Consider the following 24261-nt stretch of genomic DNA (forward strand, 5'->3'; position numbering starts at 1 on the left):
TTCAGCTTTAAAATACTGGGACATGCCTACGATGTCAGACTAATGCTAGTGCTTGGTAATAACTCTAACCCGGTGACTGACAGTGAGATTTATTTTGTTAATGACCATTCTTCTGGAGTAGTGTGGTTTGATCCCAGTTTGTAATGATGAATAGTTTCATTTGTAATTGGAACTACCTGTAGAACAACTTCTGCCTAGTATGTATCTAATGGCTCAAAGTCTAGACCTAGTTTTTCCAGATTTCATGAGAATGCAATTACCAAACTGTTTCTTTTAATCCTGTTGCTCAGGCCTGAAATGGAAAAAAATGACTAATTCTGGTAAAGTCTTAGAAATGTTTTAAAATTTAGAATAGTGGCTAGGGGAAAATGAAACGTCTTCAACATAAAGCATTCTTCTTGGTAGTGACAACTTTTTCTAAAAAACTTGAACGTATGCGTTTTGTCTGCATGAGTCAGTCGACTGTCTTGTTGAAGGAATGATTGAAACCAGATTTTGGGTTCATGAAGTTGAATAGCAAAAAAATACACCTATTCAAAAACTTCACTGTGACAAGAAAACACTTGGCTGGTTTGAAAGTGTTTAATCCCTGATGTGCTCAGATGAGTCGCTGTGTCAAAGCTATGTTGAACTATTGGTAATGTTCATCTAGTTCATGACTCTGGATCCTCTGTGCACGCCTTTTCTTGAAGTCAGATGTCTTTGTACAGAATGGTTTTAGATATGTATATTGTGATGAAAAGTCACTTGGAAAGCCATTGTTTTGGTATCTTCAGTAATTGATAGGTTAATGGTGAGGAGGCAGCTGAGGATTAGGTGGCAAAATGAAAGTTTAGGCAGTATAGCTTGCTACAGTGGGGTTTTTTTGTGGTGGAGCTGAAAACTCTGAAGTCATTTAAAAACATTTGCAGAAGAAACACAAAAAAACGAATTATTTAAATACAGTCTGTGCCCCCAGTTGATAAATTGTTAATTTAAGCCCCCCCCAAAAAAAAGCAAAAGCAATAAACCAGAATTTGAGTGTTGTAATCCATAGCATCCATGTGTGCCATAAAAGCATAGTAGTTCAAATCCAAGTGCATCGTACTGTATTGGTGAATAAAGTTCAAGTTTCAATCTTGTAAGATGGTGCAGGGAAAGCTTTGCTAAGCTCTGGCACGATGTTTCACTTGTAAATGCTGTGCATAGGTGAGCCATTTTAAACACAGAAATTCCTAAGTAAACTGGAGCATCTCTGAACTTTTACATACAGTGAAGGTGACGTATCAAAGCTTTCCGTGCAATTCTGGCTAACTTGGCATTAAAACTGGAGTCATGCTTAGAAAGCTCTTACGTATTTTTGGAGTTCACTTTTTATTAATAAAGCATTAGTCAAAGATGGAGGACTGTCTTGTTTGTATTTTGTCTTGCACATCATGAACATTTGGCTGAGGCAGTAAGAATATAACTGCCAACTTTGGAGTTACTAGGTATGATCTGAAAATGCATAATGGGTACAAATAACATTTCACTAAGAGAGCTCTACAGCAGCATTTGTAAGTACCTATCACAATATATGTCAGGGTCTGGACATTGCTGGATGCCATCTTTCCATCTTCAGCCTAATACAGTGTTGTGTTGTGCTACTAGTGCAGGGTTTCTCACAATTTCTTGCAGCCTTTAGGAAGCTGATAGATTTGTCTGGTGCAAATTACTACAAGTATACTCTAATCCTTAGTCTGTTTTCCTTTTGTTCTATTGAAATAGCTTAAGTGTAAAGCCATTTTGTACATCTGAAATATCCTCTTGCAGAATTGATACAAAGGTGGATTTTTTTTTTTCCATATAGCATACAAGTCAAGAGGGATGCTCACTGTCACATGCATATATGTTCCTTAGAGGTGTTTCTTTTTAAAAACATGTGAAGAATCTGAATTCAAAAATATTTATTACATTTGTGATATCTGGCATAGTTGAAAATAAATTCCTAACTCTTCTGCAGGTATTAAAAAATACGTTGTCGGCCTAATTATCAAGACCTCCTCTGATCCAACATGTGTAGAAGTAAGTGAATTCTTTTCAGGGGAGGAAGAGGGAGGGGAATATTATGCATAACCTGACTCCTCTTTTCTCTTCTCCAGAAAGAGAAAGTGTATATTGGGAAACTGAATATGATTCTTGTTCAGGTAAGCTAGAGTTCATGAAGTTTTAAATCTTGTTATAACATCTTTGGCTTTGCATATGTATCTAACATACGGATGCTTCACTTTTCAGATACTGAAACAGGAATGGCCAAAGCACTGGCCAACTTTTATAAGCGATATTGTGGGAGCAAGCAGGACTAGTGAAAGCCTTTGTCAGAATAACATGGTGATCCTTAAACTACTGAGTGAAGAAGTGTTTGATTTTTCCAGTGGCCAGATTACTCAAGTAAAAGCTAAGCATTTGAAAGACAGGCAAGTATATATCTTTAAATCTTGATAAATAGGGTAGACTTTGTGCTTGCTGCTAAGTAGTTGCTCTCGCTTTGAGCTTTTGAGTGAACACCTATGGCTTGTCTAATTTGATTTCTGAGACTGAGTGGGTTACTGACTTTTTTCATTAAAGGTGTAAGGTGATACCAAACTTATTTGTACATGCAGATATTTCTACCTTACTGCAAGTAGCATCTGTTGACTGATGGTTCCTACCCATTTAACAGAGCATTCAGCATTGCCTGTGTTTCCAAGCCAGAATTTGCAGGCACAGACTTCAAGCTACTTCAAAATATGCACTATTACCATGAAAACTGGTAAAAGCCAGGTGGCTTGTAAATGCCTCCGTGGACGTAGGTCTTCAGGACCTGTTCTGTGAGCATAGACATTTTGATTAAAGTAGATAGGATTGTTTACGTAATGTGGAAATGCTTAATTTTTAACTTATTTTTTTACAGCATGTGCAATGAATTCTCTCAGATATTTCAACTGTGTCAGTTTGTGATGGTAAGTCTTACTTCTTCAATGATATTTTTAAAAAAATCCCCCCCATCATGCCTAACTATCATAAACACTAATGGTCGTTTACAGGAAAACTCCCAAAATGCTCCCTTAGTTCATGCAACTTTGGAAACTTTGCTACGGTTTCTGAACTGGATTCCTCTAGGATATATATTTGAGACCAAGTTAATCAGCACACTAATATACAAGGTACTCATGCAAAAATTGATGGCTCTTAAATTTAAATAAAAGTTGCAAAAAACCTTAGTGTGCAACACTCTTGTAATCTCTTTTTTTTTCTCAATAGTTCTTAAATGTTCCTATGTTTCGAAACGTGTCTTTGAAGTGCCTCACAGAGATTGCAGGTGTCAGTGTAAGCCAGTATGAAGAACAGTTTGTAACACTTTTTACATTGACCATGATGCAGTTAAAACAGGTAATGTTTTTAATAGATCTCTTTTGACTGTTTCATTTCGCAGAATCAATCTCTGTAGAACCTAGTTCAGTTTACAAATTTATATTCGTTATAGAGCTGTTGATAAGACAAATATTGTTCTTCAGTGGTATTTATGACCTGATCAGAAGATGCTAAGTGTATTTTTTTCTGACTCCAGATCACAACTGTATTTCTGCTGCATTGATTTGTTTTGATTAATTTAAGAGGCTTTTTGAGTGCTCGGGCTCTCTGATGGGGAAAGTTGAGAGAGATGCAAAAAAAACGTATACGGCATGACTCGTAAGACCTAAACTGACCTAACTTCTGCAAGTTACTATTTAATTTTTGAAACTGATAGAAACATTTGTCATCTAAAGCCATGCTTTAAATTTATATAATTTGATGATTCCCCTCTGAGCAGCTCAGGTTTAGGTACTTGAGTTTGTAGCTTTCCTCACTGTATTTGCATTTTAAGTGAAGAGTTGCAAGGGTTTTTTTACAATTTTTTCCTCTGTTGCAATGTTGGTCCATCTTAGAGGTTCTTTAGAACAGGCATGTTCTAAATGATTCTATTCATACCCCTGTTCACCCAGCTTCAAGTGGAGCTATAGGATTTTTATTTAGTGATAGTTAAAGGCAGATTTTTGCACACACCAAAGTTATTTTGTGTGTTGGGCAGCTGAACATTATTTCCTCGGTTTTTACAGATGATGCTCTTGATTCTAAATGCCAATGTATCTGGCCTAAGTTTTTCCTCAAAACATCAGTCGAATGCCAAGTTGGGTATTTGGCATGTTTTGCAACCTGCAGGTTTTTAGCATGACTGTGGCATATGAATTTGATGCAAACTGTTGCATTTGCTGCAAATATTTGACTCTCTCAAGTTTGTAAAATGAAGTTGGAGAACAATCAAAACCACACATAAGCTGGCAGCAGCAAAAATGTTAAACTTTGTACTCACTGTTCTATAGCTTAATAGTGTTGACTTCAAAGAATGTAGTTCACTATTTGATGACGATGTTGAAAATGTTTTATTTGTATAAAGATAGAATTTAAAAGCCAACGCATCTCTTAAGAGGTGCCAGAGATCTCTACGAGATTACTGAGTATCCTTCAGAGTCTTCCTTGCTAATTTCTAAATATTATGGAGGAGGTTTTTCGTGTTGTTTTAACATTAAGTTTCAAAACATTACATCATCATAATGTTACTAGGGGCAGGTAACAAATGCATTTTTGGGCCATCTTTGCCTGATGCCAGTTGGAAACGTCTGTGATAGAGTAGATACTTTGTTGTTTACAGCTGCTGTTACAAGGGATGGAAAAAGGTTTAGTTCATCAGAACTTTTGTATCTGTTTGCATTTTCACCTTGCTGTCCATCTTGGGATCTAGCATGAAATGAAGGAACTGTAAGACTTTTTTGTAAGAAAGCTCTGTAAAGCAGGGAGGCCATGAAAAGCAGAGGGCTTTTTTTGTCAAAAGAGCAAAATACTTGTTAATATAGAGTAGTTCTACTTCTGTATAAAATGAGAAAGTCTTCATTATGTCTGTGTGCTTTTTATTAGATGCTTCCTTTAAATACCAATATCCGACTTGCGTACTCAAATGGAAAAGATGATGAACAGAACTTCATTCAGAATCTCAGTTTGTTTCTCTGCACGTTCCTCAAGGAACACGGTCAACTTATAGAAAAAAGATTAAATCTGAGGGAAACATTAATGGAGGTAAGTTGCTTAGTTTATCCGGTTTCAAAACGTAGCAAGCGTGTTCTCACACTCAAAGGATGCAATAGTAATACGATTTCTAGATCATTGTACTTATAGTGGGTAAGAGAAAAAAACCACACACACCCATTTCCTTCACATAATTAGTAAATCACATGAATAATACAAAAAACCTCAAAATTGTTGTTTCCTAGTATGCTTCAATGGCACTCTATTTTCAGTGATCCTATATTAATACAATGTCTGAAGACCATAGGTCTGTCTCTCCCTCTTCTTACTTGTTCCTCCTTGAAAGTGTTAAATACTGCTTTAAAATAAATTCATATATTCTTTTTCCGTGGGTCTTACATACCGTGTTTTGTGTTTAACCCATATAGAGAAGGTGTTGCTATGACTTTCATCAGTCTGTGTGAAACAGCTCAGTTATGTTTTTATTCAGCATCCAAAGCTGGTTTCTAGGGTACGGCGCATGCTGTAGTTCAGTGCTTCCATCCTGGTGTAGCTTCTTGCCTAACTTGCCATTTCCCAAAGTTTAACTGAAAGGCTTTAAATATAATTCTCAAGGATGATACTCTGTTTCTATGTAATAGACTATGTATGCTGGTAACACTTAATGGGAGAGCTCTACCAAATGACTATGCATGCTTTATTGTAACATTATTGGTCTTGGAGGAGGACCTACGGGCCTCAGTTACCAGCTATCTTACAGCAGTTGCTGAGAATAAGATTTACAGTTGTCCTTCCTCTCTGCTTGTTCCCTTCTTTTCTTGGAGACTGCTGCATTCTTTTCAATTTTGACAGTAAAGTGCAACTTCACTGTCAAAACCACAGGGATCTGTGGAAATTACTGGAAATTCATCTAAGAATGAAGGGTTGGAAAGGCTTAAATTCTAGGTGACTACTAAACACTCAAGGTACTACCTCATACTGTAGTGGGGCTAGATCACAAAATTAGGGTTTTTCAACTGTGTGTTTTTAATTGTGAATAAAAACTTTGCTGAGGGTGAGCTGTTCTGTGGTGACTTTTTTGCTAGCTCCCTCCCACTGCTGAGCTCCAAGGGGATGAAACTGGCTCCATAGCCCCTTGAAGCACCACTTCCTGTGCCCAGAATCAAGCCCTGTGCAGGTATGGAGGCGATAGGGTGAGGAACTGCCCTAAGACAGAGGCAGAAAAACAATACCGCAGTCTAAACCTGGAGACCAGGTTCCTTTGGGAGGGGGAAGTACATCTTGCAGGTGGATTAGCTGTAATTTAACATGTCCATCTGAATTCTAGTCTGTTTTCCAGCTAGTGTTCTCAATACATTTCTTCTGGAGGTAGCCCTCTACAAAAAATGTATATTAATAAAGTGGGTTGCAAGTATCAAATTGTAGCTTATTTAGAAGATGGACTAAGAGGAGTATCACTTTCTTGTTTTAAAAAGAACAACTATCAACCGTTCCCAAATAATTCCTGAACTTGCAAGTAGTAAGCTTTCAAAATAACTGTGAACTGGGGGAGCACGGCTCAAGTTTCTACTTATGTTGAGGCTTTATTAGCAAGACCTGTGTAAAGAGCTGAAGCTGTTGCATGTCCTGTGCAATTGTGTGTAAGCTGGAGTGCAACTTCTAGGTACTGGCCTTCTCTCTTGTCAGGCAAAACTATGTTGAATTCTTCTTTAAAACCGACATTTACAAAAGTCAATTCTGAATGACTTTCAGTCTTGTATAGGATGATGAAATGTGTAACAAAGTTCTTAGGTGGGCCTAAAATGGTTGCAAATTTCCCTTCTGTAAGTTCCAATGTAATAGAATGTAGTTACACAGTTACTTTAAAAAGCTCGATGTCATTCTAACCTGTTTATTCGTGCACTTTGGATGTAGCAGATCTTCTGAAATTGTTCCACGGATTCATTGGAGCTGTGTAGACTAGTGAGGGAAGCTACATAAGTTATTGCAAGTGAAATTACCGAGAAAAATTGATGTGTATAAGAATAATGTATGGTTGTTTTGAATCCCGCTTTTGGTATTGTAGATACAGATGCTGAATCGGGTCTTTACCATCTAAAATGTTCTGAGTTGCTGTAGTACCTAAGCTATGAATATGTCTTCAGATTTCATTGTTTCATTCTGTTCGCTGGTGGGCTATTGCTTTGATATCTTTCCCCAGGGGACTGAAAAATAAGCTAGGCAAAAAACGTTTGGCTATGTAGTTCTAATTTCTATGGTTAGTATCTCAGTATGGTTAGTATCTTAGTCTGTCAGAATTGCATCAGCGGCCTTCCCTCCTCAGTCTACTGTGGCTGTTTTGTCAGTAAAGAAGTTGAAAATGTTCTGGTAGATGGCTTCTGTGGAAAGCGAGCGAGTGGTATGGCTTCGGTTGCCTTCAGTTCTTCAGGGTATAAGGATCCAGAACGAAGTAGCAGTAATAGTCTTGAGAATAGCAGTAATTCAAACTAGCTGTTGAGGGTTTTTTGAGGCTCTAAACAAAATGCCTTGCAGAATGCATTTGAGTTTGTGGCTGTGAGTTTGATAATTTACAAACAGGCCGATTTGGCTATGGTATTTTTTAAGATGTCTTTAGACTACTTTAGATTTAAGAATTGATACACACTTGGAAAATGACAGTAATTGACAGGGCGCTTTATTTGAATTGCTCTGCCGGTCAGAACTCTGACTTGTAAGTAATGTCATTGCAATGTTAATGCCTCTTGTTCCTAACTTCTATGTTAATTTGGCATTTTATCAGTATTTGGATAACTGAACTTGAAGCAATGTGGTTTTATCTGCAGAAATAACTAGTGATCAGATGTTTAAACCATGCTTTTCCAGGCTCTTCATTATATGCTATTGGTATCAGAAGTTGAAGAAACTGAAATTTTCAAGATTTGTCTTGAATATTGGAATCATTTAGCTGCTGAGCTCTACAGGGAAAGTCCGTTTTCAACATCTGCTTCTCCATTGCTTTCGGGAAGTCAACACTTTGATGTTCCTCCAAGGAGACAGCTTTATTTGCCTGTATTGTCCAAGGTAATCCATGCTTAAGTAAAGGTACTGTAAAGATTTAGAGACTGTCCCTGAATTTAGAGATTTTGCTTCATGTAAAGAGTAACATAAGAAAACTTCTTTTGCTCTGAGTAGTTGGTAATTGATTCAACTCTAGTTATTTAATGTGCTGCAATTGCAAAAATACTTTAACACAATACCAGTAGATGACAGGACTATTAATACGATGTTTCAATTTAAGATACTTATTACGAATGTAAGACTAATTTTTAAAAAAATAAATCTGTATTAAACTGTTTCTTTAAACAGAGAAAGGCTGGAGTGTTACAGTTGGAGGAAGAAAAAAAAGTGTGTGTATGGAAAAAGTGGTCTTTAAAAGACCCCTAATATTGCATATGCATTTTGAAGCTCTAGAAAGTATACTTCATAGGTTGGTTTTGGTGGTGGTTTTTTTTAACTACTCAGCTTGTTCATGGAGAGAGAGAGAAATCAGCAGGCTCTATTCTTAATGGCTTTTTAGTTAACATGACTCTATAGAATCTTAATGTGAGCTAATCTCATGAAGTGCTGGATATACCCTTTATGTGGGTCAGACTGCCTGACCAGAGTGCTCTGGAAACACCTGTGGAGCTATGTGTACACTTTCACGTTACACTTTGATTCAATTTTAACTTTCCTTTGCAATATACAGGTTCGATTGCTAATGGTTAGCCGTATGGCTAAACCTGAAGAAGTCCTAGTTGTGGAAAATGATCAAGGGGAAGTAGTACGAGAATTCATGAAGGATACAGATTCCATAAACTTGTATAAAAATATGAGAGAAACATTGGGTAAGTGTACTAGCTGGTATTTCTGTGCTCTAGGTCTGTGCAGCTGCATCAGCAGCATGTGTGTTACAGAACGTTAGCTTATGATCTGAATTTTGTGGGTAAAATGATTATCAGTGAGGAGCAGTACACAAACTTGAAGGGGAGGAGGCAGTGGTGGTCTAAGTTTTCTGTTTTAAGCATGTAGTGTTGTATAACTTGGTTAAGTAGTAATACACTGCTTAATTCTTGGCTCTTGCCTCTTCCCATTGAACACCACCTTTTGATATTCCTTTACCAAAATGTTTCGGAACCAATGAAACCTTAGTTTTGTCAGAAAGCTGTTAAATTGGAAGGCTTTTTCTGAAGTGGACTTGCTGGTTATTAATTCACTTGTAGATGTAATCTTGTGTAGACCAAGCACTCCTCAGCAAAGATGATTTCTTCCTTCAGTAGGTCTTCTGACTACTTTTAAAAATTTTTTTTTTATAGTTAGTTACTTAAACAAAACACACAATTCCAGCCTGAACTTAAGCTTCAAAAATATTTTCCAAAGTTAGTGCTGAGGTCTTATAATGACCTTGCTTGAAAGTACAAAAACTGCAATTAATTACATATCATAGAACCATAGAATGGTTTGGGTTGGAAGGGACCTTAAGGATCATCTAGTCCCAACCCCCCTGCCCTGGGCAGGGACACCTTCCACTAGACCAGGTTGCTCAAAGCCCCATCCAACCTGGCCTTGAACACTTCCAGGGATGGGGCATCCACAGCTTCTCTGGGCCACCTGTTCCAGTGCCTCACCACCCTCAGAGTGAAGAATTTCTCCCTTGTACCTAATCTAAATCTACCCTCTTTCAGTTTAAAGCCATTACCCCTTGTCCTATCACCACATGCCCTTGTAAAAAGTCCCTCTCCAGCTTTCTTGAAGGCCCCCTTCAGGTACTGGAAGGCTGCTAGAAGGTCTCCCTGGAGCCTTCTCTTCTCCAGGCTGAACAACCCCAACTCTCTCAGCCTGTCTTCATAGGAGAGGTGCTCCAGCCCTCTGATGGTCTTCATGGCCCTCCTCTGGACTCGCTCCAACAGGTCCATGTCCTCCTTATGCTGGGGGTCCCAGAGCTGAATGCAGTACTCCAGGTGGGGTCTCATGAGAGCAGAGTAGAGGGGGAGAATCATCTCTCTTGCCCTGCTGTTCACGCTTCTTTTGATGCAGCCCAGGGTATGGTTGGCCTTCTGGGCTGTGAGCACACATTGCCTGGTCATGTTGAGCTTCTCATCAACCAACACCCGCAGGTCCTTCTCAGGGCTGCTCTCAATCCATTCTCTGCCCAGCCTGTATTTGTGCTTGGGATTGTCCCGACCCATGTGTAGGACCTTGCACTTGCCTTGTTGAACTTCATGAGGTTCGCACGGGCCCACCTCTCAAGCCTGTCAAGGCCCCTCCGGATGGCATCCCTTCCCTCCAGCATGTCGACCGCACCACACAGCTTGGTGTCGTCGGCAAACATGCCGAGGGTGCACTCAATCCCACTGTCCATGTCGCCGACAAAGATGTTGAATAGCGCCGGTCCCAATACTGACCCCTGAGGAATGCCATTCGTCACTGGTCTCCACTTGGACATCGAGCCGTTGACCACAACTCTTGGAGTGTGACCATCCAGGCAATTCCTTATCCACCGAGTGGTCCATCTGTCAAATCCATGTCTCTCCAATTTAGAGACAAGGATGTCGTGTTGGGACAGTGTCAGATGCTTTGCACAAGTCCAGGTAGTTGATGTCAGTTGCTCTTCCCTTATCTACCAATGCTGTAACCTTGTCGTAGAAGGCCACCAAATTTGTCAGGCTCAATTTGCCTTTAGTGAAGCCATGTTGGCTGTCACCAGTCGCCTCCTTATTTTCCGTGTGCCTTAGCATAGTTTCCAGGAGGATCTGCTCCATGATCCTGCCGGGCACAGAGGTGAGACTGACTGGCCTGTAGTTCCCTGGGTCTTCCTTTTTTCCCTTTCTAAAAATGGAGGTTATGTTTCCCCTTTTCCAGTCAGTGGGAACTTTACCAGACTGCCGTGACTTCTGAAATACGATGGATAGTGGCTTAGCAACTTCATCCGCAGGTTCCCTCGGGACCTGCGGATGCATCTCATCAGGTCCCGTGGACTTGTGGAACTTCAGGTTCCTTAGAAGATCAGGTTCGAGACCATCTCCTACAGTGGGTGGTTCTTCATTCTCCCAGTCCCTGCCTTTGCCTTCTGCGACTTGGGCAGTGTGGCTTGAGCACTTGCCGGTGAAGACTGAGGCAAGAAAGTCATTGAGTACCTCCGCCTTCTCCATATCCCGGGTAACCAGATATCCCGTTTTCTTCCGGAGGGGGCCCACATCTTCCCTAGTCTTCCTTTTATCCCTGAATGTACCTATAGAAGCTTTTCTAGTTGCCCTTGACGTCCCTGGCCAGATTTAATTCTATCAGGGCTTTAGCTTTGCTAACCTGATCCCTGGCTGCTCGGACAATGTCTCTGTATTCCTCCCAGGTTACCTGTCCTTGCTTCCACCCTCTGTAGGCTTCCTTTTTGTGTCTGAGTTGGTCCAGGAGCTCCTTGTTCATCCATGCAGGCCTCCTGGCGTTTTTGCCTGACTTCCTCTTTGTTGGGATGCATCGCTCCTGAGCTTGGAGGAGGTGATCCTTGAATATTACCCAGCTTTCTTTGGCCCCTCTTCCCTCCAGGGCTTTGTCCCATGGTACTCTGCCAAGCAGATCCCTGAAGAGGCCGAAGTCTGCTCTCCTGAAGTCCAGGGTAGTGAGCTTGCTGTGCGCCCTCCTCGGTGCCTTAAGGATCTTGAACTCCACCATTTCGTGGTCACTGCAGCCCAGGCTGCCCTTGAGCTTCACGTTCCCCACCAGCCCCTCCTTGTTGGTGAGAACAAGGTCCAGCATAGCACCGCTCCTCTACCACTTGGAGAAGGAAGTTACCATCAACACACTCCAGGAACCTCCTGGCTTGCTTATGCCCTGCTGTGTTGTCCCTCCAACAGATATCAGGGTGGTTGAAGTCCCCCATGAGGACCAGGGCTTGTGAACATGAGAAAACATGTAGGAAAAAAAATCGAAAGCTGTGAGCGCGCTGAAGAACACCAGAATCAGTATTTCTACAGCATTTGATGTAGCAAGTACATTTTATTTTAGTGTGTATATACTAGTATACTGTTACCTTTAGAAGTCTCATGTTCAACTGTGACCATTTTATCAGTGAATTGATAGTCTCCATGTATTGTAGTGATAACTTAGGGTTTTCTGGGGCAAGAAAAAATTTCTGCAACTTGAGGGGCCAGAGGGGGATTAGAATTGTCACATATTTAGGACATCAAACCTTCAATACTAAATATTTTTCTATCAAATGCTTTAAGGGCACACCGAGTGTTTAGTAACAGGTTTATGAGCTAGGAGTGGGGGAAAGGAGCTGTGTGATGCAAAGTGTTTGTGGATTTTTTTTTTTATTCTCACCTTTGTACTTGTGATGTAGGTACAGCCAGCATTAGATTAATTGTTCTAATATCTTTCCTTATGGAACACGGAAAAAAATTTTTATTGTATTAAATGCTTTATTTATTGTATTAAAATTATTACTGTATTTCCTGAGCCTTAGTCATATTTCTAGATAGAGGATTATTTACATGGAAATGCAGATTTAGCTAGTGTTTGATTTCTGGTGTTAACTATTGCTTATAGTGTATTATCTTTAAGATTCACTTTGGAAAAAAAAACAAACAAGAATGTGATGGAAACTGTATTCTGTGGCACAGTAAAAATCTGTTTCTGAATCTGGCCTTAAATTGCATTTGAGTTGCTGGGATTTAGAATTTTATATTAGAGACCCTAATCCGATTAGGGGCTAATGCAAGTGTCTGAGTTGTGATACTTGAATTTTCCCATCTAGACGTGTTGAGGAGTACCATCTTCACTTTAATGGTGGGTTATTGCAACCAGCAGACTTAATGGCACTGAAATAAAGAGCAGAAGAAAATTGATTGACTTCTTACACACCGTATAATGTTCCCCGTAGGTAGCCAATCCCGTATTCCCTATAGACCATCAGTATGTATGCCTTTTGTTAAGAATTTAACTTAGCTGATTTAACTTTACTGATTTGACTGGTGTGTGAGACATTCATTGATTTAGACTTTTCACATCGCTTGCATGTGGTGTTTTGCTGAGATCCCTTGGAACAAACATAGATTCTCAATAAAATTTATTGTCCATCTTTAAAATACAGTTTTAAGAAATTTGTGTTCAAATTTTTAGCTCATTTTGTCACGAGTTCAGGAAAGAAGCATTGCACTTACCTAACAATTTGGTTGTCTTTTTTTAGAACAGAAGAATTTAACTTTGCCTATGGAGTTGTGATCCAGGTTGTCGCTTTAAAATGTGCCTGTTCAATGTTGATGTCTTTCAGTTTACCTTACGCATCTGGATTATGCAGACACAGAACGAATTATGACTGAAAAACTTCACAATCAAGTGAATGGAACAGAATGGTCATGGAAAAATTTGAATACCCTGTGTTGGGCTATAGGTTCGATCAGTGGAGCAATGCATGAAGAAGATGAAAAAAGATTCCTTGTTACAGTAATTAAGGTATTGTGGTGCAAAACTAATAGCTTTGTCACACTTCATAGTTTATGCTCAAGAAACTAAGTTTACAAAAATACTGCTGTATGTTCTTAGTAAGCTACCTTGTATGGCAAGCAAGTTGATAAGTATAAATTAACAGGAAATCTTATATCCTGAATTTAAGGCTGATAATTTTGTTAGCCGTGAACAGTGCATTAATCCAAATAGTCTTTTCATGGTGAAAAATTTGGGGATAAAATTTACTTCATGATGAAGTGTTTTTCTTTGGGGATGCAGAAGAGATGGAAAGGGATTGCTAATGAAATAAAGGAGAATGGCAAAATAACCCATGTTTTTAACTAGCTAGCACCCTGCTATTTTGCTGTTTTCCATATATTCATTGATCAAACCGCATTTTTGGTAAATATGTGCATGGAAAGAGTGCAGGAACAAAACATTTGTTAAAGTAAGGTCCATTACTCCTGTAAAAGTCATACAAATTCATACAGAAGACTTAGTTTCATTTCTTCTGTTTGTTGTGGAGTCTATATTTTTATTGCTATCAGCTGCTTGGTGAGTATTCAATACTGTAAGGCTTGTTGAAGTGCCCTGCAGAAGTCTTTAGTTGTATTGAAAATGGAGGTTCCATAGTTGAAAACACAGTGTTCCTGGTTTGGCTGAAACTTACGTCACCCCATTCTTAACCCACTTGTTTGGTTTTTTTTGGGTTTTTTTATTTGGACTTTGAACTTGATTATGGCAACTACTTTCCTTTACCTTTAATATAGCTCCTTGTAGGATTTTATACTTGCAGTGCTTTTAATTGAACTGGACAAACTTGGAGAGGAAACTAAAAGTATGTTATGTTGTAGGATCTCCTGGGACTCTGTGAACAAAAGCGAGGAAAAGACAATAAAGCCATTATTGCATCAAATATAATGTATATAGTAGGTCAATACCCACGATTTTTGAGAGCTCACTGGAAATTTTTGAAGACAGTAGTCAACAAGCTGTTTGAATTTATGCATGGTAATTATCTGTTTTTCACTTGCTGTTTTAATTATTTAAAAAAAAAAGATGCCCATACATGGACATGTATGGGTAAAAAATACATAGCAGTAACTGACTTGATTTAATTTAGAAACCCATGATGGCGTCCAGGATATGGCTTGTGATACCTTCATAAAAATAGCACAAAAATGCCGTCGACATTTTGTTCAGGTTCAAGTGGGAGAGGTCATGCCGTTTATTGATGAAATCTTGAACAATATTAATACAATCATCTGTGACCTTCAGCCACAACAGGTATGTTTAATTCAGCTTTGTGGATAATTCCTAAAGACTAATAAAAAGTTAGTTCATATTGAAATGTAGTAGTGGTTTTCAAGGCTTGAATTATATTCCTTAGTATTTTATTGGCATGATCAGGTTGCGTTACTGAGATCTCAATTAGAATGCTTGGAAGGAGAATTAAAGTACAGTTAGTTGGAATTTTGATTTCTGGAATGTCTTAACAAGTAAATAAGATACTGAATCTAATTTTGTGGTTCTGCTTTGGGAAAGAGTAATATCCTACCATAATAGTATACCTGTAGCTCTTGTATTTGTGACGGAGGGGGGAGCAATCCAAAAGCGCCTACGTCTAGGAAGGGCACAGCTTATGAAGTGAGAGAGTAGCGTGCACGTGCGGCGTACGCCGAGATGTTGGAATAACATACTGAAACTTTGGGCAGAGTGGATCTGGCATCTGGAAGAAAGTACTTAAAGGAGTGATGTAATCTAGTCCACAGTTTAAACATGTCTGGTAATATTTACCTAAGAGTTAAATAGCGTATGTCTGAGCTTCCTCACTTCAGGGTATGATGGTAAAATGAAGAAGTCTTTGGCATGTATATAGTGGCATTTGTAAGGGAAGGGGATGGAGGTTTGTTTTATACAAAGGTAAGGAAAGAACAGAGAGTGATCTTGTAAAGTCAAGTGGGGAGAAAGGTATTTAGACAGTGAAACCCTTTTTCAGCCTTCACTATATGTTAGTTCAGAACAGCGTATAATTTTCCTTACTCCTTTTTAACCTTCCTGTCTGACTTGTTGTTCTTCCAATCAGGTGCATACATTCTATGAAGCAGTAGGATACATGATTGGGGCACAGACAGACCAGACTGTGCAGGAGCATCTGATAGAAAAATACATGTTGCTCCCTAATCAAGTATGGGACAGCATAATTCAACAGGCAACAAAAGTAAGCTCATAAATTTTAAGTGTATTCTGTGTTCAAGTAAAGAAAACCTGCTAAATGTTTCTCTTACCCTGGGCTTATTTTTCACATGCCGTGACATTAAGTGTACATAGCTGTGGTGGACTTCATTAAATGATGGCTAAAGCAGTGATTGACGTGACGGTAGAAGTGTGCTTTTGAGAGAGGAGACTTAAATGACAAAATAAATACTGGTTTTAATCTGATTTAAAGGACATTTTTCTGTTACTGTACAGAATATGTTTTGATGTTTTTTTCCCAAGCCTCCCTTTCACCTAGCTTAGAAGTGAGTTTTCTTTCTGAATAACAGAAAAGTTAAAATACTAAAAATACTGTTCATTCTTCCTCCTTTTTCTTCCATCATTCTCTTAAAGTACATCTTTATTTCTTACTTTTATCTTCCGTTTCTTTCAGTCTTTTCAAAAGACTTTATCTCCACACACTAAAGAACAACAGTCTTGCACTGCACAAGAGATCAATCCGTTTGGAGTTAATCTAAATAAGATCCTGAAACTTAGGCAAGCTTGAGTTACTCTTCTCACTCTGACTTCCCTCTTAAAGCAAGAACAGACTGCCTTTGCTATGGACCATTTCTGTCTATTTTCACCTTCTTAATTCCTCCTCCTTAGTTTTTTTTTTTCTTGCTTCAACTAGAGTAATGCTTGTACCGCTCTGCAGAAGAGCAGAATTGAATCAATTGAAGTTTTACCCTGACTCTCTGTTTGAGGGTAGCAGCAAGTGCCGTGAAGTAAATAGCAGTATATATGAAGTCTGTAAATTGCAGTGATACATTCTTTAACACTGTGTAAGATAAGTTATTTGAAGTTACACTTTTATATTGAAAGCTAAAGGGTAGTTTTATTCACTAAATAAAATGGACTCTATTTTTTTTTTTTTTAACAGAATGTTGATATTCTAAAGGATCCTGAAACAGTGAAGCAGCTTGGTAGCATTCTGAAAACCAATGTAAGAGCCTGTAAAGCAGTTGGCCACCCCTTTGTGATTCAGCTTGGAAGAATTTATTTAGATATGCTGAATGTGTACAAGTGCCTAAGTGAAAATATTTCTGCAGCTATTCAGGCTAATGGTAAGAAATGCCATGTTCTTCCTGAAAATGGGGGTTAGCAGTGTATGTCATCAGGTTTCAAAGTACATTCCAAGTACGCTAATTTTACTGTGTTCATTTTATTGTTCGGGAAAGTGGAGAATGACTGAAAGTGCTTGCTTAGATTTTTTTTTTTGTTAACCAGATGTTTTATTGAAAGAAAGAACTCCTGATTTTTAGAGGAAGGAAAAGAACCCTATAAATGAGAAAGTTTAGGAATGATGCAAAACACTGTAGATGCTTACTTAGAATTAATAGGCATCTTGCTGAGACGAAGTTGTAGCATGTGTTCTTTTAGCTTACTCTAATTTTGAATATTAAAAGACTATCTTTAAATAGAATCTCATTTATTTTTTCAAAAAGATGTTGGCAGGGTTTTGGTATGATACTGTGCTATTAAATAGCTCTATTACAGAAATGTAACTGTAGTGAAGATGCCTGAAAGTCATGATAAACCAGGCTTGCAATCATTGAGAAGGAATTATCACTTACCTAACCTATTTTTACTAGATAAATTAGGGCCTATGGTACCTCAGTAGAGTGTGCTTCTGTAGTAGTTTGTTACAAGATTAAATGAGTCAGTTACTGGGTTCTGTGCTATGACCAGTTTTCTTGCCAGTGCAGATGATGATATTTGGAAATGTGAATGTTAAATAAAACTTGGTAACTGAGCAGCTGGTTGACCTTGAAGTAGCTTCTCAGAATTCAGAATAAAACTGGCTGAGAAGTCAATACCTTTTGGTTTTGCAGCTCTAATGGCCAGAATTTGTCCTTGTCAGGAACAGCAAAGTTCGGGAAGCAGTTGCTAGGACTGTGGTCCTGACGTGCTACTTGGTCAGCAACTACTGTGATTGCAGTTGCCTCAGAGTGTTTTCACAACTGGCTGTCTTGCCAGAGATGGCTCTGATGCCAGCACGAGCGATCCTACCTTTCTTTTCCTGGCTGCACTCTTCAGGTTTTCCCATGGGTGTACTGTAATGGTTGTGTGGCTGTGCAGTTGATTAGATCAGGTTTCACTGATGAGACTACAATGATTTGGGGGCAAGAAACTGATCTAAGGATAAGGCTTCTTAAGGATAAGTGTGGACTTCACACACAAAGACAAGAAGGATTATTTCTCTTAGGTGAAATTAGGAACTTTCTTGTTCTCCCCCCCGCCATCACGTAATGAGAACCAGATGTAAGCTCAGTCCAGGTAGTTAAGTGAATATGTGTGATTTTCCTTACTTGAAAAGTAAGTTGCAGCTTTGTTTTTGAATTCTGTAAGTAGGGTACTGTCAGTAGTGGTTTTGTAATGCTAAATGGTAACTTCGACCTATGGAGCTAGAATGGGGAGGTAGGGGGGTTTTTTTATTTGCACAGTATGCATAAGAAGTCTTTAATAGCCTTTGTAGTTCGTATATAAAAATCAAACATTCTCTGTTTTGTAATACCAATTTAAGTTAATCTTTTTGTTACACCTTACCCGATTAACTGAAGATTTAAAACTTCTCAGGTGAAATGGTAACAAAGCAGCCCTTGATTAGAAGTATGAGGACTGTGAAAAGGGAAACTTTAAAACTAATTTCTGGCTGGGTGAGCAGGTCCAATGATCCTCAGATGGTAAGTAGATTTATTTTGTACAAATAACTTGTAAGGCAGAATTAGGAAGAACTCTGGGTTTTTTTGTTTTGCTGTTGACTGAATCAGTTGGTCACAGGAACTTGCTTCAGAAGGTCTAAAATAGAAAGGAGAAAGTATAATCATACAGAGGTAAGCCTGAGCTATGTTTGAGATCCTTCAGTTAATTTTAGCTGAGAGTAATCTTAAAGGGAGTCAAGGAGGTTTAAGAGAACCCTATTGGAAGCCCTGCTGGATGGATATGGAGGGTGGGGAGTTTATGGAAGGGTAATGTATTTTAACTTCCTTAGGAAAAGTGTCGCCTGTAACTAAACAATGAACTTTGCTGTAAACTGTAGGCTGGAGACTTTGTTCAATAACTGCATTATTTATAACTGTGGCTTACTCTTTCAATTAGGTAGCTGAAAACTTTGTTCCTCCCTTGTTGGATGCAGTTCTCATTGACTACCAGAGAAACGTTCCAGCCGCTAGAGAACCTGAAGTACTTAGTACTATGGCTATCATTGTAAACAAGCTGGGTGGACACATTACTGCTGAAATACCTCAGATATTTGATGCTGTTTTTGAGTGCACGTTAAATATGATCAACAAGGTATTTATATTTAAACTTTGGATAAGGCATCTCCCTAGTGACTGAAGACAAAAAAAAATGGGGTTTTATAAGAGTACTAGTCACTATCTCTAAGTGAAAGATACCCTTTCCTTGCAATGAAGGGAGGCAGTATGTAGTGAACGTAGAGTTATTACACGGCTTTCATCGTATGGAAATGAAGCAGGGGTTCATGCCTTCTTTCTGTGAGTGTCGTTTCCAGATGTGGTGTCTTGTGGGTCATCTCCCTGGTTTTTTTGCAGTCACAAAGTGCATTTGTGGCACTCGAAGAAATTTCTGCTCAAACGAACATACTTGTTTTGAAGTCTGGCTGTCTAGTTGGATGTCTTAATCTTGTTGTCTTAAAAATTTCTCTGTTTAGCTCTTGATTTAAGTCATTAGTAACTTTTCTGTTCTAGGGACTTGGAATGTTGTGCTTCTGGAAGCAGAAGTGTACTTCAGTCAAATGTCAGTGTAGGACTAACTGCTAAAATTCATAAATATTTAAAATGTATGAATATAAGTACTGATCAGTCATTTTGAGTATTTCCTCACTAATGCAGTTCTTATGCTATAGTGTGCAATATGTGTTTGCATAATACTTGAGCACTACCAGCTGCATTAGTGCTACTTTGCAATAGGGTGTAACCAGAAATTGTACCCCTGTAGCAACATAGGTGCTTAACCAGTGTCGAGACCATGTCTGTTTATCTGTGAACTGAGTAGTGATTAAGGTTGTGTACTGACAAAATGTGGCTCAGCCTGTCAATGTTGTGTAACTCTAGAAGATGGTCTTGCCAAGCTTTGGTGGGGAAAACGGGGAAAAAAGTTCACCGAGAAATGTAACCTTCACTTTGCATTTAAGGTTATTTTAAACCTGGGATCTAAATGCTGTTCATGTCACCTATTGACTCACTCTATTTAACAGAAGGTCTTATGATGGATCTTTAGGAAACTTGACTTTTTTTTCTCCCCCCCCACCCCCCTCTCCTTCTAGGACTTTGAAGAATATCCTGAACATAGAACAAACTTCTTCTTGCTACTCCAGGCTGTAAATTCTCATTGCTTCCCAGCATTCCTGGCCATTCCACCTGCACAGTTCAAACTTGTTCTGGATTCTATTATTTGGGCTTTCAAACATACAATGAGAAACGTTGCAGATACAGGTAAATGGAAGTGTTTAATATGCAGACTTTGTTTGCAGTATCGGATATTTTCTGGTAGAATGCTGTTTCCTTGCATGTTTTTCTTCAGTCAAACTTAGCATTCCAGTCACATGATTCTGTACTGCATTTGCACAAGAATAATATTCTTCTGGCTCAGCCTCAAGTTGTTGGCCAGGTTAATGGGCTGAAATACTTGGATGCTGTTTCACTCCTGTAGCTGTAAGAGAGCACTGTTACAGTTTCTGCTTGCTTTCTTTTCCATGTGAGGGTTGGCACTTTTCTGAAATGGCTGAACTGATGCAACAGCTCACTGCTGCTAAAACTGGTGTTACAGCTCTACTTTTGTAGCGCTGCCTGCGGTGTTTGACTTAATACCTCAGTAAGACAGTTGTTCAGTGACTACTGAAAAGCCCAGCAGAAAAGGGAACGATTGGGGTGGGGGCTGAACTTGCGATCTGGGAGCATAAGGAAAGAGAAACACCTTAGATTGTTAAGAAGGTGGATTATGCTTCCTTTGGAGAACAGGAAGCCGTTTAAACTTGGGATGAAATTTCATGGAGCAGCTGCGTGTGTCACTTCATTTAACAGACTTGAGTAATTAAAAAGCCCTCCAGAAATGGCAGTTATCAAGGGAGACTAGGAGAGGCTATATAAAAGTCTTAAATTCTAAAAACATTCTTTTTTGAGATCTTGGGCTTAGTGCACTGTCTTGACTACTGGATAAAAAATTGTTGTGAAGCCATTTAGTTTTTAGACAATTGTCTTGTATCGGCGTTTGGAAGGGATGAGGATAAAAGATACCTTTCAGTTGCATTTCACTTAGTAAAGCAAGTCAAGTTTTCATGTAACTCTAAACATTACAACATTTTCCCGTCTTAAATTAGCAAATGCTTCTTTTGGTAGAGGGTCTCTCTTGCCTTGGTTAGTACCAGTAAAGTGACGTGATGGTTCTTTATGCTTCTGTCATCTAATACTGCAAATACAATCGGCACACCAATGTCAATGTGGCTATAGCCCTCTAGTGGCTACTTGAGGAAATGCCTGAGAAAATAATTGCACGTGTAATACTTGGTTTTTCGGTGCCGATCAGAATTTCTGGGGATATTTGTATTGCTTTGGAAAAGGCAAAAATACGCTCAGAGGTTTTAATATTGTTCTGTTGGTCACCTTAGGTTTTTAATGCATCTTTTCCAGGACTTCAGATACTTTATACTCTACTACAGAATGTTGCACAAGAGGAGACCGCTGCCCAGAGTTTCTACCAGACGTATTTCTGTGATATCCTTCAGCACATTTTCTCAGTTGTAACAGACACCTCACACACTGCTGGTAAGAATGCATATATATATGAGGCGGTTGATGAAAACGATCCTTTTGAACATCAAAATAATGTTATACGTCCTGTTCTGAATAATAACTGCTTATGTATAACTTTGATCTGTTCAGGTTTGACAATGCATGCATCAATCCTTGCATACATGTTCAACTTAGTAGAAGAGGGAAAAATAAGTACTCCATTAAACCCTGGAAATCCAGTGAACAACCAAATGTTTATTCAGGAGTATGTTGCTAATCTTCTCAAATCTGCGTTTCCTCACCTGCAAGAGTAAGTGTGCCGTGATTCTTTAATACTTCTAAGTGGGTTCTTACGTCTTAGAAATACTAATGGATGTGTTTACTGTTAGTGCCCAGGTTAAGCTGTTTGTAACAGGACTCTTCAGTCTAAACCAGGATATTCCTGCCTTCAAGGAACACCTAAGGGATTTCCTGGTCCAAATCAAGGTATGTTTGGTGTGCTTTTTTCAAGAAATAAAATATCATCAGCAGGGTGATATATATCATCAGCAGGATGATACTGTTGGAAAGTACCTGGACAATATTCATTCAGCGTTTGATTAGGAGATGCAAGTTATTTTGCAGCTGTTTAAAATGTAGCGAGAACTCTGTCAAATGGCTTGCGTGACTCTGGTGTGTCATATAACCTACTTCAGTGTGATTTTTTTAATCTTACAAATTGGGCTTAAATGTCATCACTTGTGCTTTATGCTGTGCATACAATTTGTATGTCTAAGATGGCTGCAAAACTTCCTCTAATGGGAAATAAAGCAAGTTGACTTTTACCCAGGTTTTGTTTCAATTCTGCTTGGGACTGGGACGTGTTTTGAAACTTGCTAGAGTAATGCTATGCTTTTATTTTTCTAAAGATGCTAGAATTCAGGGAGATTGTAGGAAAGAGTTTGTTAATTAGTTTTGAGACTGCAATCGTCAGGTATTTCAAAATTGTAACGATACTGCTTTAACGGTGATACGCTCCAAACGTTGGGTTACTAGAGCATCCTGTTCTGTAACACATAGTGAAAATCTTAAAATATTTTGCATTCCTTTATATCAGTTGTGACCTTAGGAACAGAAAGCAAAACGAGCAAATAATCTGGCAGGGAATATGAGGGGAAGATGTTTTCTCTGTCATTCTGGATTTTGGAAGCTAATCTTACTCTGCCCTAAAGCATTTGACAATAAACTAATGACTTTATGTGAATTATACAGGAATTTGCAGGTGAAGACACATCAGACTTATTCTTGGAGGAAAGAGAAACAGCCCTTCGGCAGGCTCAAGAGGAGAAGCATAAACTTCAGATGTCTGTACCTGGCATCCTTAATCCACATGAAATTCCCGAGGAGATGTGTGATTAAAAAAAAAAAAATAAAAAACAAGTTTTGCAGTTTTCTTTCTGTACAGCTACTTTGTTGTAATAGAAGAAAACAGCACTTGGATATTTGTTGACCAAAATGATGCCAATTTGTAAATTAAAATGTCACCTAGTGGCCCTTTTTCTTATGTGTTTTTTGTATAAGAAATTTTCTGTGAAATATCCTTCCATTGTTTAAGCTTTTGTTTGGTCATCTTTATTTAGATTTGCATGAAGTTGAAAATTAAGGCATTTTCAAAGTAATTACTTCATGCCCATTTTGTGGCTAAGGGGAAAATAGGCAAAACATAACTTGTAAAAGACAAGCATATATTGCAAAATAATACAATTTCCTGTAAGAGTATCGATTTTTAATTCGGGATCATTTTCTTTCTAGTCTGTCCTGCAGTCTAGGAGAAAAGGTAATGAGTAAAACAGATTGAATTAATTGTTAAGCAGAGGATTATAGTGCTGCATTTGTTTTGATCAGTTAGCAGCTTTTTGGACTGAGTGGTAAGGCTAGGCTACATGTATTTGCAAGTTGTATGGCAAGTTTGCAGCAAGATCATGTGCATATCATCCCATTGTAAAGCAACTTCTAAAGAGTATGGGAACACAGTACAGTTAGTTATTTTTACACAGTTCTTTTGTTTTTGTGTGTGTGCTGTCGCTTTGTCGACAACAGCTTTTTGTTTTCCTCAATGAGGAGTGTTGCTCATTTGTGAGCCTTCATTAACTCGAAGTGAAATGGTTAAAATATTTATCCTGTTAGAATAGGCTGCATCTTTTTAACAACTCATAAAATAAAAAAAAAAAACTGGCTTTTGAGATGACTTATACTAATTTACATTGTTTACCATGCTGTAGTGCTTAAAGAACACTACTTAAAAGCAAAATAAACTTGGTTTACATTTATTTTTCTTTCTTTGGCTTATTCTTTTATCGGATGAAAATGCTGTGACCATATTTAAGACTTGTATCCTGAAGGCGTAGGAAGAGTTCCTTGAGGTCTAGATAACTGTTGCTTCTGGCTTGCCTCATCTCAAGGACTTTGGCTGTGCTTGAAGTTAACGTGAACTAAGTTGGGTTCCATTTGGAAGTACGGTAGCTGTTCCGACTTACCTTCATGAATAAATATTCCGTACTCCGTCACTATAAAATGCCAGGCGTAAGGTACTCTTGCTTTCTCTCTATATGGACTCTTTGCAATTTATTTCAAAGAGGTATTGCACTGTATCTTGACTAAACAATTGATACTAGTACATGTTAACAATGCATGTAGACAAGTTCTACAGTTATTTTTCTACCTGAAGTTTTGTAGTTACATGATT

General features: G+C 38.6%; 1 protein-coding gene across 3 annotated transcripts in view; it reads left to right on the forward strand.

The window, feature by feature from the left end:
• Positions 1-23845, forward strand: part of XPO1 (exportin 1) — a 43669-nt gene extending 19824 nt beyond the window's left edge. For all 3 annotated transcript variants that reach the window (XM_076335145.1, XM_076335144.1, XM_076335143.1), the window contains 21 exons: positions 1982-2043; positions 2121-2165; positions 2254-2435; positions 2912-2960; positions 3045-3164; positions 3262-3390; positions 4954-5112; positions 7924-8121; positions 8789-8927; positions 13349-13530; positions 14379-14535; positions 14648-14811; positions 15611-15745; positions 16664-16847; positions 18361-18467; positions 18883-19077; positions 20072-20240; positions 21435-21569; positions 21687-21846; positions 21926-22022; positions 22788-23845. In XM_076335145.1, the coding sequence (XP_076191260.1) occupies positions 1982-2043; positions 2121-2165; positions 2254-2435; positions 2912-2960; positions 3045-3164; positions 3262-3390; positions 4954-5112; positions 7924-8121; positions 8789-8927; positions 13349-13530; positions 14379-14535; positions 14648-14811; positions 15611-15745; positions 16664-16847; positions 18361-18467; positions 18883-19077; positions 20072-20240; positions 21435-21569; positions 21687-21846; positions 21926-22022; positions 22788-22934 (2915 nt within the window). In that variant the 3' untranslated portion in view covers positions 22935-23845. The remainder of the gene's footprint in view (positions 1-1981; positions 2044-2120; positions 2166-2253; positions 2436-2911; positions 2961-3044; positions 3165-3261; positions 3391-4953; positions 5113-7923; positions 8122-8788; positions 8928-13348; positions 13531-14378; positions 14536-14647; positions 14812-15610; positions 15746-16663; positions 16848-18360; positions 18468-18882; positions 19078-20071; positions 20241-21434; positions 21570-21686; positions 21847-21925; positions 22023-22787) is intronic.
• Positions 23846-24261: the final 416 nt, after the last annotated feature.

Source organism: Aptenodytes patagonicus, chromosome 3 (assembly GCF_965638725.1).
Source record: "Aptenodytes patagonicus chromosome 3, bAptPat1.pri.cur, whole genome shotgun sequence".
NCBI classification, from domain to species: Eukaryota; Metazoa; Chordata; class Aves; order Sphenisciformes; family Spheniscidae; genus Aptenodytes; species Aptenodytes patagonicus.